Here is a 14,344-nt window from a genome sequence, read left to right as displayed (position 1 = left end):
ATTGTGATGCTATACATAGGTAGTGACCTATGTATAGTGCACGCGTGTAATGGTGTCCCCGCACTCACAAAGTCCGGGGAATTTGCCCTGAACGATGTGGGGGCACCTTGGCTAGTGCCAGGGTGCCCACACACTAAGTAACTTAGCACCCAACCTTTACCAGGTAAAGGTTAGACATAAAGGTGACTTATAAGTTACTTAAGTGCAGTGGTAAATGGCTGTGAAATAACGTGGACGTTATTTCACTCAGGCTGCAGTGGCAGGCCTGTGTAAGAATTGTCAGAGCTCCCTATGGGTGGCAAAAGAAATGCTGCAGCCCATAGGGATCTCCTGGAACCCCAATACCCTGGGTACCTCAGTACCATATACTAGGGAATTATAAGGGTGTTCCAGTATGCCAATGTGAATTGGTGAAATTGGTCACTAGCCTGTTAGTGACAATTTGGAAAGCAAAGAGAGAGCATAACCACTGAGGTTCTGGTTAGCAGAGTCTCAGTGAGACAGTTAGTCATCACACAGGGAACACATACAGGGCACACTTATGAGCACTGGGGCCCTGGCTGCTAGGGTCCCAGTGACACATACACTAAAACAACATATATACAGTGAAATATGGGGGTAACATGCCAGGCAAGATGGTACTTTCCTACATCAGCAAGCTGTGATTTCTTCATCAGTTGGACATCCATCTAGTCAGCGTCAGGAAAGGACAGTGAAAGGGATTTGGTTCAGCCACGGTCAGGCTCTAAGTTAACTAAACTAACTTAGATAGGGCATCAAGCTAAGAAACAGCATCAATAGCACGACAATTAAGCTAAAAGGCCAAAGTAAGGAAGGGAAAACATCAGGAACTGCTGTGCTCCTCGCACAGGACTGGAACAAGACTAACTGCTAAAAGAACCGCTCTCCCCTCTCCATGTAGTTGGGGTTACATAAAAGTATTTTCTCATGTCGCCATTGGTCGGAATATCGTGTGTTCACAGTAGAACCAATAAACATTAATTTCTAAATGTATGATATAACTAGACAGTCTTTCATACGCCGATGATTGGCTCCTCTTCTCCCGTTCCCATTACCAGTTTCGTCAAGTAACTTTTTAGTTGCAATCATAGCTCCAGTCAGTGAAGCCTTCGTTAAGGCCTGAGAACATTTGCTTCTCACGCACCAAGGAAACATTTGTATCCATAGGAAATACACTACATTTCAACAGACAGTTCTCACAAGAAAGTTTAAGACATCAACTTGTTTAACATTGCAAGGTTACAAATCTATTTGGTCAGCACTGCATAAACAATGAACAAGTGTTCATTCTCTCATTTCACAAAAAAACATTTACAATCATTTGTTTATGTTATGAAGCTTAACATGAGGCTCTGTCGACTAGGCCCACAAATCTCACAATCACTAAATGCCTAATATAGTTAAGCAACTACATAGCATTAATACATTAGTATGATCCACTAAAACATTTTATTCTACTCCTGCACATCATTTAATCTATTAATTTCAATTCTTTATTAATGTCGTACATGTCATGGTGGCAACTTCAGTGGGCACATTTTCCAAGATACTCGATTTCTCTATGTTAGCAGAATTCATGTAAATTCTTAGATATTTTAATCAATGCAATTTTTTTTGTAATGATTTCAGCTTTCTCACTTCCTGTGAGGTCCTGGGTTCTAATGCTATTCCCCGTGAGGTCACGCTCCATGTCACTTGCATTCTGCCTATCTTGTTTAGCCCCTCCTGCCCCCCTTCAGTTTTTAGGACTTGTTTCCTGATTGTCACTGACCCAAAAACACTATCTAATCATATCCAGGCTGCATTCAGGAAGTAAACTGGGCACTGTGACAGTAATATTGCTTCATAATTCACCTCTTAAAATCTATTCTGCAGAGCCCTCGAGCTGTAGGAGGGGTCAGGTGTGGAAAGGATGCGGTCAGGCAGGAGCCTGACGTCAGAACTGGAGTTTTCGGAAGTGGGGAAGCAAGTTCGACTCCCCGCGTTGGTTCAACATCCCGTGATTCTGGGAAATCGCTTCACTTCCATGTACCTAAAAAAACATAAAATATATGAATCCGACTTTCTGTAATGTAGCGGGCGAGTCACGTAAGTCGCTCTGGTGGGGCCTTGAGGCTACTTTGCGCGACATAAAACTCAAAAATAAACAGGAGCGTGATCCTGTTCCTTCTTGGGCTGGAACTTGTAGTTTTTATTGTAAGTGCAGCATGACGTGTGCTGGAATACACACACACATGGAAAGTGATTACTTTTGATCAGGACTCGAATTTAAACCTCTTCCGCTTTGGAGCTGCAGAGAAGTGGAATCTCCGCCCCTCCTCACCGGGTCCAGAGTAAAACACAAGCGACTGAACCATGTAGCGTGGTTCAGTCAAATCAGGCAGAGACTTATTATCGAGAGGGCCAGCTCAACTGAAGCCACGCCCACTCACACCTGGAGCCACGCCCACTCACACCTGGAGCCACGCCTCTGCAGCTGTAGACGCGCCCATCTACAGATGTTCACCCGCCCCTGTCTACTGCATACACTCCCAGGCATAGATGTGACCACACCCCTCCAAGGAAAGCCACGCCCATCTGGTGCGACACGCCCACCTCAGCTGGATCCAGCCCTGAGACTCCTGTTGAGAGGAGTAGAGAATAGACAAAGACACGCCCACTTCACAGACCGGGAGAAACGAAACTTTAATATAGGAAATGGCGGCAAACAAACAGCTCAGGGAGGAGGCCACCTGCTCCATATGCCTGGAATATTTCACAGACCCCGTGGCTGCGGAGTGTGGACATGCCTTCTGTCTGTCCTGTATCACCCGGTGCTGGGAAGGGTTGGAGACAGACTTCCCCTGTCCTCAGTGCAGAGAAACCTCTAAAAACAAAATACTAAGACCCATCAGACAGCTGGGAAACATAGTGGAGCTGTTGAAACAGCTTCAGACCCTGAGTGCGGCGCCCCAGGGGGAGAATCTGTGCAGAGAACATGAAGAGAAGCTGAAGCTGTTCTGTGAAGAGGACCAGGTGCCCATCTGTGTGATCTGTCGAGAGTCCAGGGAGCACAAGGCTCACTCGGTGCTCCCCATTCCAGAGGCTGCCCTGGGGTACAAGGTGAGTCTGCCCCAGTTCTGAGATACGGATGTGGTCGCACTCCGAGCGTTCCATAACATTGGCTGCCCAGGAGTACAAGGTGAGTGCGCCCCAGCTCTGGGAGGGTCTCTCTCCGTGCGCCCGCCCCATTCCATTTTGCGTTTTTTTGAGAGATATGTTACTCCTGCAGCCGTTATAAAGTTGACGTTTGCTTCATATAAACTCTGGACAAACTAGTCCACAAAGGTCAGTTCACAGAATCACAATTATGTGGTAAACGGACAGTCTGCTTTCAGTTTCTCATTAAACACTAGTACATGTTCATCAGCACAAGGTCGCCATTTGCTTGCGGAATAATTAATCTATAGTTATCGTACCACACAGCGCCCCCTTTAAGGAGTCTCCCAGGCAGTAGGTCTCGTTCGCTGCACCCCTACATTCCCGAGGCTTCCAAGAGTACAAGGTGTATAATACCATGTGTTAGTGAACTTTGTTACCCGGAGCAGGAGGCTGCTGGTGTCCAAGTGCAGGTGTTAGTCACGGGTGGAACCTCACAATATGCCCAAGAGTACGCAGTGTTAACAGTTCCTGGACTGAGGTGGACACAGCCCCATATAGCGCCCTCCAATATCTTATTGTTTCCATTCCTCCTCCCTTCTGCCCCCCCTTTGTGTATCCGTACCCCGAGATAGACGGCCATATTGGCACCCACTGAGTCGAAATTCATTTCTCCCATCGCTGGGCTCCAATAAATCGGTTAAACTAACCCTGCGTCTTTCCTTTTTGTTCTCCCTTCGGAAGTACCTGGCCAGGGTCAGGGCGTGCTCACCAGTCCTGGGTGGGCCTGGACATTGCCTGTACATATGTAGACTGTGTATCAAGGAACTAACTGGCTGATGCCCTTAAACAAATATCCAGTGCCCTGACCTTTCATGGGGGATATTTCCCCCTAGGGCTGGACTGATGGCTCGGATCTCAGTTCAGAAGACCCCTCATAGCTCTATGGTACAGTAAAGAGGCACCCCTCACATCTCTACGGTACAGTAAGGAGGCACCCCTCACATCTCTACGGTACAGTAAGGAGGCTCCCCTCACATCTCTACGGTACAGTAAGGAGGCTCCCCTCACATCTCTACGGTACAGTAAGGAGGCTCCCCTCACATCTCTACGGTACAGTAAGGAGGCTTCCCTCACATTTCTATGGTACGATAAGGAGGCTTCCCTCACATCTCTATGGTACCATAAGGAGGCTCTTCCGACATCTCTGTGGTATCCTTGTTTCCCACGTTGCGTCGGCTGGAGGCCTCACATAGTCCATCCTTCCCATGGATTACCCAGGTGCCCCTGCTCTGGATTCGGATTACTGAGCTATTTGGAGGGCCACTGGAATTATCTGTCAGCGAAGTATCAAATTATGCGGCAGGGCTCGTTAAATTATGCATCAAGAAAAGGCAAATCATGCTGTGTAATATGGCTCACTTTGGGATAATATTACTTTATTAGTTTGTTACTTTTACCCATGTTAACACTGCCTGGACATTAGTATCAGTTTAACAACCAAGTACAACAGAAAGGTGACCAGTCAGCCTTTATGAAGGGCCTTCCATTTCGTGGCAAAACGTGTTGCTGCACTTTTTGTAACTTTTGATCAGTTTAAGCTAGAAACAAGATGACTGCCAGCTAAACAAAATGTTAGTTGAATTCAGAGTCCTTCAGCACAAATCATTAGAAGGCCAAATTAATTTATATCAATGAGTGAATTGTGCAAGATCAATCCAAAAATCAGCATCACATTTGAAGCGCCTACCTTCAGATTCTCCGATGAATGATGAATCCGGGGTTTTTAATATTCATATTTCACTTTTCTCTTTTACTATTTTAACCATTGGTCCAACACTTACCAAAGATTCTCCAGTGGCTGCCATCATGCACATATAAACTCCTTCTCAGCGGTCTGTAGCCATTTCTCTAGGCCTGCATTCAGAGACTTTTAAGGCATAGGGAGAGTGGGCAATTGTCCAGGGCCCCACCTTCCAAGGGACCCTCTGGTACAGTGAGTGGGACAGTCAAAATCCAGGCTGTCCATAATACTGTTGCTAAAAAACAAAAAAGAGCTTTTTTTCTAATTTCAGAACCGAGCTTGCTTAACAGAAACATAGATGCAGGTTTACCAAGGGTTTGCCATGGGGCAAAGTCATGCAGAGTGATGCAAAGCATTGCAAACTCCCGCAAAGGCATTTAGGGCCATATGTACGAAGACATTTTCCCATTGACACAAAATGGGTAAAACCCTTTGATACATCTGACCCTTGATTTCCAGCACAAAAAGTATTTCACTCTGGAAAGGTGCTCTCTTCTCTGCGCAAGTAGCGCTTTTCTCTACCTAGTCCACTTTGCATCAGTGTGTGTTACTTGGGTTTGGTCTAATTTTATAACTGAGCAAACTTAATAGAAACGTGGGTGCAGATTTAGCAATGGTTTCCTCTGACGCAAAGTCGCACATAATTACTCAAAGCAATGCAAACTCCTGCAAAGGCACTTACTTTCCAGCACTAAGGGTATTTCACTGTGGAAAGGTGCTCTTTTCTCTACACAAATAGTGCTTTGCTCTGCCTGGTGCACTTTGCAACAATGGTGTGTTACTTGGGTTAGCGCAATCACCCATAGTTTGTGATGCAAAGCCCGATTTGGAGTGGAAATAATGCCTCCCTGAAGCAGGCAGTAACACAGAGAATGTTGGACTCTACACCACACACTGAATGTGTGCAGCACTGTACGTACACATACAATGTGTGGAATGTTTTAGATTCTGTCTAGTCATAGGATTTTGTACCTATCTTTGCTAGATAGCAAGTGCACACAGCTCCACATTATGTTGCAAAGGATGTGCGTGGTGGTGGGCAGCCTCTCTCTGAACTCAGAGCACTGTTTCCATCTAACCTCCCTGTAACTCTCCTCCATCCACTTCACTTCTAACTCAACTCCATCTCTGTTTCCCCCACATCTCTATTTCTCTCTCTTCATGTCTCTATTCCCTTACCTCTCGCTCAGTCCTTTTTCTACTTTATCACTGCCTTCTCCACTGTAGCTCAATTCTCTCTCTACCTCACATCTACCTCAATACCTCATGTCTCTACCCATCTGTCCTCGCTCTCTCTCTCTCGCTAGGTAACCTTTCAATTAACCTCATCATTAGTTTATTACCTCATCGCTCCACCTTCCGTTTCTCTCATTCTGCCTTTGTCCCCTTTCTTTCACCACTATAAATGTCTTTCTCATTTCTGCCTACCTCTATTTCTCTACCTCTACCCATTTTCTCTGTCATCAACTCCTCTGTGTCTATGTGTACCTGTTTTCCACTCTCACACAAACACACATGTCTCTGGTCTGCCTTACTGATTTCAACTCACCTCTTCCTCCTTAACTAGCTCTTTGAACCTCTGTATTTATTGATCTCTGTATCTCACCATCTTATTTTCTTTTTCTATCTCACAACTTTCTATCTTAGCATAAACTTCACCCCTCTTTCTCTATTTTACCTATGCGGCTTGTTAGCACGTCGGTCCTTAATAAGTAAACTTACAAGGAGACGTGTATAGGTTGATGAACCTTTTGACTCGTTTAAGATGTTCTTACCATAGCTCCAGTATAGAAACAAAAATCAATACAGAATAATCAATAAACAGTCAAATCAATAATCAGTAATCTAAGGAGTCAGTAATTGTTACGCATCACGACTGAAGGGTCATGAATAATCACACCTTTAGGAAAAAGTCTAGTAATTTTATTTCACTTATATTAACAATACTAAAGTCATGTAGATTAGTCTCAATATCAATTCAAAACTGCATAAGAGAATAGTATTGATTAACCAATAAGACGCAAGAAACACAACCTAATCAAAACTTGAATCACAATACATTTTACAGCATCAGTGCAAATCATTAGTAAAGTCAGCTTCGATAATGTTACATAATCCATATAGTTCAGCAACATAGTTCGTCAATCATTGTCTCTGCAAATTGTCAGTCGTCCTGTAGATACCCTACACTAACCCAAAATAGCATCAGCATGTGGGGCTTCATGCAAAACAATTTAGAACATGAATTTAGAAAATATTTAGCTAAGGAAAACTAATCAAGACAGCGCAGTTGGTACCTAGCAAGAAAAGGCATAAGATGCATTTCAGTCATATTGTCATATCTACCTATCCACGGTATGGGTCAGCAAAACAGAATCAGTCTTCGTCCTCAGGTCATCAATCGATCAGCAACACATCAGGCTCTCAGAGAGATTGAGCCCAATGTCATAATCTCGAGTCTCTTCTTCTCAATGTTGCAGTAAATCTGAATAAGGTCTCAAGTCTTTTTCCCTCTGTCACATTCTTGTATCAGTCACCCAAACTATACTCTAACTTCCAATTGGTCAGATAATCGTACATTATTACTCTACCCAATAGTTTTCTTATACCAAATCTATGAATTCTAATATTTCTTCATTCACACAACGTTAATTGGTCTGCTTTACAATGTTCTCATCATCCAGCTCGTCTGGTATCAATTTTGTTGCATCTTCTTCTACAGTCAGTACCTTCACTGTTCGCGTCCTGGGAAAGTACTTCTCACACATATTACACACAATTTTTACGCTTTTAAGGACCCTGTCTTCTGCTAGTCGGTTCTCATGGAAAGCTTCTGCTAAGCATTTTATTAAAACAATAAGCATTTCACAGTTAATTCACTCTGTCAGCATTTTCTATTAAACGCTAAGAAATACAGCTTTTGCATGAGGCCAGGCAAAACTAGGCCAAGATACTCACTAAGTTAAGGCCTACAATTAAAAAGCAAGAACATAGTTCATATCTCTCAATATGACATATTACTACATTAATCTAATACATTTTCAATATTTCTTATACGTATTAATCATTTAATTAGTACATTTCATTAATACTGGTGGCCATTCTTCGAGGTCACAATTTTGAATGTCCACATTATTTTTCTACGTTATTCAATTTCTATATAAGTCATTATTCAAAATACATAAACACTCATTAATAATTTAATGCTGGCGGTCTTTCTATAGACCGCCAGCCTCCTTGAGACCCCGCCAGCCGCATGAAGAACATTCTGCTGGGCCGGCGGGCAGTGTTTCCGCCCGCCGGCCCAGCAGAATGCAGGGCCGGAACATTGCCAACTGCTCCACATGGAGCCGTCGTCAATGCCTCAGTGCGGCGGGTGCAGCAGCACCCGTCGCGCAGATCACTGCCCATAAATTGGGCAGTGACCTGCGCGACGGGTCACTGCATGGGGACCAAGTGCATGAGCAAAGGGGGCCCCAGAGCACCCATTCCGCCAGCCTTTTCCTGGTGGGGGATTCCGCCAGGGAAAGGCTGGGGGAAACAGGGTACATTATGCAGAGGGCAGCGCTGCTTGCACCGCTGCCCTGTCGGATAATGTAATCCACCATCGTCAGGCTGCCTGTCGGCGGTAGCCTGGTGGTGGCGGAGGGCCGCTGCAGACAGCCCTCCCTGTGTTCATAATATGGCGGTTCAACCCGCCATGCCAGTGGCAGTCTTTTCCACCGGCGCCGGCATGGCAGTCTGAACTGCCAAGTACTCAGTGACCCCCTAAGTCTCACACAGGGCTTCTCTCAACTTCCCCTGAAGCTGCAATCTCATTGTATTAAGTTACCACCCCCTAGTAACTGTTGTATGCTTCTCACTCAAGGATTTCTCGTGGTAGGATTTGAGAGAGTGGTCCCATAAATATGGCGAAGGAACACAAAATTATGTGCATAGACCCACAAACCGGGGTGCTACACTAACAACAGGGACTATATCATTAGCCTTTTTTCTGCGCTTTGCATCTTGAGTGCACATATTAATTAGACATATCTCTGAGTTAGTGCTGGGTTGCAGACAGCAATCTTGGTAAAGCAGGGCAATAAGTACCTCTTTGTGTTTCTGAACTCTGCTGTTTACAAAACATGCACTAACTCAGAGGTTTTTTAAGTTAGTGTATGTGCTCAAGACCCCAAAAAGAAATGCACAGATCCGTTCTGCACCAGCTCAGAAAAGAGGAACTTGGTGTACGCTTTTGAACGACCTATAGAGACTTAGGGCCAGATGTAGCAAAGAGTTTTACCCATTCTATGTCTATGGGGAAAATGTGTTCATACATATGGCCCTTAGTAACACAATTGACTGAATTATGACAATGTAGACATAAGTTAGTGCCCCTTGTGCACAATTATGAGACTGTTTGGTGACTCTCTCTAAGGTGATAGTAGCCAGATTAAAACACAAGTTGGCTGCAGTTCGGGGAAATCAAAGTTCTTATATTCAAGATCTAAAGTTTGCAAAAAACATTACCAAATGTACTGTAGATTATGTTAGTATCGCTGAACATAGCTACAGACAGTCACATTTAACCACATGGTAACTGATAAAGTAACTGTTCTTGTTTTCTTTGATTAAGCACAGATATTGGTGTTCAGTAAAGTGATTGGGTAATAAGAATCTGTGGTCTACATTTCAGAAATCACTTCATGACCATGTGGAGCGACTGAAGAAGGAGCTGAAGGACCTGCAGACATGGACAGCTGAAGGAAGCAGGACAGCGGAGGAGCTTGAGGTGAGGGGAGCCCTGATGGTGTTTATGTGAAGTAAGCTGTAACAGTGCAGCGAGGGGAGAGGCACAAAGGTACCCCTGAGAGGCTAAACTAGAGGTGAGGGGAGCCCTGATGGTGTTTATGAGAAGTAAGCTGTAACAGTGCAGTGAGGGGAAAGGCACAAGGGTACCCCTGAGAGGCTAAACTAGAGGTGAGTGGAGCCCTGCTTGTGCTTATGTAAAGGGTAACAGGGCCTGCTTGTGTTAAATCTCTCAATTAATTAAAAAAAAAAAAAACTTCAAACATAACCTACTCAAACAACTTCCAGGAAAATAAATAGCCAATACCTACTACAGCACAAACAACAGCAACTGGAAAACCGACTTCATTTTCTACTCTAAACGCCCCGCAAAATGGAAAACATTTTCCTTCATTACCTACAAATTACAGAATGCCCCATGGAACTACACTCACCAGTGCCCCCTCCCAAAGATTTAGAGGTGAGATTTCCATATATATGAGCTTGACAGGAACATTGAACTAATTCAAGCGTCAGACCATCACCTCACCATCTTTAATCAGCACTTCTAGTCACTTCTCGCCTTATTAACTCAAGCTGGTTTTGCTCCCCACCCACCTCCTTCACTTCATCCCCGGTCCATTAACCCAGAACCTATTCCCTCCCAGGACTCCTCTTCCACACTATACACCACTGCCACCCCCATCACATTCCTTAGTCTAGAAAGCGTCATTCTAAACTCCGCTGCACCCAACCTAACTAACGACCACACTGAAACACAGACCCTTGATTCACAGTGTACGTGACAATGCCAGCCCCAATTCTAGACCGTACCCACTGAACCCCCTTCGAACTCAACCCTGACAGTTTGAAATTGGTGTTAACTGTGCTTGTTTTGTGACCACATTCATGTTCACAAAACAATCATACATAGAACTGCGACTTGCAATTAGGAAGGGACGCCGTTGGCATGGCCCTTCCTAATTGTGACTCACAAACCTATTTTGCGATTTGGTAAATAGATTACCCTAATGGCAAAATAGCATTTGTATATACAAAAATGCTTTTTTCTGTGTGCAAACGGCCTGATTCTGCAAATCTGGCTGTTTGCGCACACAAAAAAACTTTGTACATCTGGTTCAATACGACCTAATAGCACAGCACATCCTAACTCCCTAAATGATGTGTTCCCAGGGGACTTCAACCTGCACTGGAACGACACGGAAGACGCCACAGTCCGTAACCTAATAAGCCTTCTTGATCTCAATGACCTCAAGCAACTTTGCAGCAAATGAGGATTCCAGCTCGGTTAGCGGGATTTGTTTGATGGGATGGGCATTGAGATTAAACAGTATTAAGATGGTGATCAGACCAAATGATGGGCATGATGGATTGAAGGGAGACAAGCTCACTTCTGGTAATTTTGAACCACAGCAAAGGCTGTACTCTAGAGCCTAAAATTTCCACAAGCAAGCTTGTCTCCCTTCAATCCATCATGCCCATCAACTGGTCTGATCACCATCTGAATACTGTTGGAATCCAGGATCAGCGTCCAATTACCCTTGCAACCTCTCATTCACACCGTAGATGACCTCACCGCCCAGTATAGCTCCGGCATGTGAGACGTTCTTGACCAAGTTGCACTGCTCAAACTAAAGCGATCTAGAAAAATCCAGTCTAGATCCTGGTTCAACTGAGAGCTTAACAATGAGAGGAGACCACTAAGACAGACCGAAAGGCTATGGAGACAGAACCCCTCACCGGCACACCTCACACTCCTAAGATCCAAATGGCTCTCCTACAAGAAACACATCTTTAGAGAAAATGCCACTTTCTTTCACAATCAACTGGACTGTGCCTAGAACAGACCAAGGGAGCTCTTCAACAGAGTAAAACAACAAACTACACTTACCTTCCAATGTGAAACAACAGCCTCCATTGAACGCTGTGAAGAAATAACGAACTGCTCACTGACTGTATTGCTAAAAGTCAACAATCTCTATTCGCAACACTGGTCCAACATCCCAGCCTGCCTGCTTCAATGACACACAAGTCATCACGGACACCCCCTACCAAGAATTAATTAAAGACTGGAGAGATCCAAGAAAAATCAAAAACAGTAGTGTTCTCCTACAACTGAAAAATATTGTTAAGTGGACAGAGTTCAAACCCATGACAGAAGAAGAAGTCTTCAAAATAACTGAGAACCTGAAGCCCACATCCCACACTCCTAATTCCCTCCCCTTCACCCTAGTGCAGATCCTCAACCATAATATCTCCTTAATTTTGACCAAAATCAACGCCTCTCTATCATCGTGCTGTGTACCGGAATACGTCCACAGAGGCCAAGTCACACCCATTCTAAAAAAAACAGGGGTGGACCCAACGACCTCAATAACCTCAGACTTATCACCAACCTTCCCTTCCTAGCCAAAACACTGGAGAAGTGTGTCCTACTTCAACTCAACCAACACATAGAATAATTCAACCTCCACAGCACATTCCAATCAGGATTCAGGAAAGGCTGTAGCACAGAAAGTGCCATTCTCAGTACATTAGATGACATTCTCATATCCTTAGATGAAGGCGACTCTTGCCTCCTAATCCTACTGGACATTTCTGTGGCATTTGATATAGTAAATCATCTACCTTCACTTGGTACATTCAAGAACTGCACTAGTATCAATGGCACTGCCTTGAGATGGTTCACGTTTTATCTGCAATATTGCTTTCAACAAATAAAAATGAACAGTTGCCTCTCTAAACCTGCACCAGTTTCACAAGGTGTACCTCAAGGCTCATTCCTCTCTCCAGCCCTATTTAATCTCTTCATGAAACCCCTCACAGTTATTTTGAACCAAGCAAGGTTCAACTTTCACCTATATGCAGATGACAGACACCTCTGCTACAGTGTAAAATCACCTAGTGACCACTGCATCTTAACACCACACTAATTAAGATACAAACATGACTAAACACCAACCATTTTAAGCGGAACTCCAACAAGACAGAACTACTACTCCTCTTCCCCAAAAAATAATCCTTTACCTATCCAAGAATGGCTCACGACTGGATGCGCTAACCTTCTTTCTTTCATTTTCCAACTCCATCAAATCCTTGGGTATCACTCTGGACAAAAACATGTTGATGGAGCATAACGCAGCCAAAGGAGCACTCTACTCAAGAAAAAATCTCAACTGTTTATTTCCCTTGACGATCTTAAGATGGTAATGCAATCACTAGTCCTCTCGAAACTTGACTACGGCAATGCCATCCTAGCAGAAACTCAGAAATGTCAACGCGGCTCCAAGTCTCCTCACAGGAATTAAACGATGGGATCACATCTCACCTGCCCTCCAACAGTCTCATTTGGCTTCCCGTTGAAGGAAGGTGCTTTTTCAAGACAGCTTGCATCACCTACAAAGCCTTAATGCAAAAAAAAACCAATGACGTAGAAACCATACTGTTGAGATTAGGAAGCGTCCATCACTAGCAAGCTCCAAATCTTTTCTTCTCATATCTCCTGATCTGAAAAAGAAATCATCCCAGGCACGCTCCTTCCCAGGAAAAGCTCCTAAGATCTGGCACTCGCTCCCTAATGACCTTCGCTGCAACCCCTCTTTTTATTGCTTCAAACAAGACCTCAGATCTCTACTGTGCAACAACTACTTCAGCATGCGCACAAGCTGAGCTATGATTCCCAAAGATCCAGCCCACAGCAACACGATCCATAGGGACAGTCGCCTGGCTCTTTCAGTCTCTTATCTGTCTCCAACGCCATTCTACAAGGCTTCATTATTTACTTTCGGGACTTTTTTGATATTTTAATGCTGTATCGAGCGTTACATTTAGTTTTATCAGAGACTGCGCACCCTAGGTCTCTCTCCCACGCTTTCTTAGATTCTTCCAGCCCAATAGTACATAACGGAAAAGAGGTACGATATAGGCGGGAAATCAGCCTGCTGTTATCCGGTGTGGAAATGACAATGGACATGTGGGGGGGGAGTCGAGAGGTTCCTCAGGGTATGTTGGTAGTCTGACTCACAGAGTACTATACAAGTGATTTAATATGAACTTAGACATAGGTGTGGGGATCGCACCCAAGGTAATTTCTATAGTAGGTTTCAATTTACCATCCTGGAAGAGGTCTCCTACCATATGTAAGTGTTTATCAAGCGCTCTTCAGTTAGAGGTAACCAAGGATTGTTATGGAGGGGTAAATGTGGTGACTATAAGGGCGGGTCACCTAGATATTGTTGAAGTTGAAACCAAGCCCAGCACGTGTGGCAGCAAAAGTGTGTATATCCGTGGGGTCTAGGGAGGTTCAGTGAAAAGAGTGGGAAGTTGGGTTCCTACGCGTCTCTGGATTTAGGTATGATGTCCTGGCATCCAGGTGATACCAGTAGTAAGCAAAATGAGTAGTAAGGAATTCCCTGTCACCAGTAGCCTTTCCTCCATTGTTTTCGTGGTGGTGCTACCGCTGCAGAAACCATGACGGAAAGGCGGCTCCTAATACCACCTTTGGTCTTCTGTGGACCGCTGGGTCGGAGATGATCATCTCTGGCCCTGCAGTTCTGACTGCCATGGCGGTATGAGTGGAGATAAGGCAGG

The 14,344-nt window shown here is 44.4% G+C and overlaps 1 protein-coding gene across 2 annotated transcripts in view; it reads left to right on the top strand.

The window, feature by feature from the left end:
- The first annotated feature begins 2,668 nt into the window (after positions 1-2,668).
- The window catches only part of LOC138299186 (E3 ubiquitin-protein ligase TRIM39-like), a 109,951-nt gene continuing 98,275 nt past the window's right edge, over positions 2,669-14,344 (top strand). Inside the window, exons 1-2 of one of the 2 annotated variants that reach the window (XM_069237281.1) lie at positions 2,669-3,123; positions 9,642-9,737. In XM_069237281.1, coding sequence (XP_069093382.1) covers positions 2,719-3,123; positions 9,642-9,737 — 501 coding nt within the window. In that variant the 5' untranslated portion in view covers positions 2,669-2,718. The remainder of the gene's footprint in view (positions 3,124-9,641; positions 9,738-14,344) is intronic. The other variant, XM_069237283.1, reaches the window with a different exon arrangement.

Source organism: Pleurodeles waltl, chromosome 6, assembly GCF_031143425.1.
Source record: "Pleurodeles waltl isolate 20211129_DDA chromosome 6, aPleWal1.hap1.20221129, whole genome shotgun sequence".
In the NCBI taxonomy this organism is placed as follows: Eukaryota; Metazoa; Chordata; class Amphibia; order Caudata; family Salamandridae; genus Pleurodeles; species Pleurodeles waltl.
The sequence above is the reverse complement of the archived record's forward strand: the minus strand, read 5'-3'. Positions and strand labels throughout refer to the sequence as shown.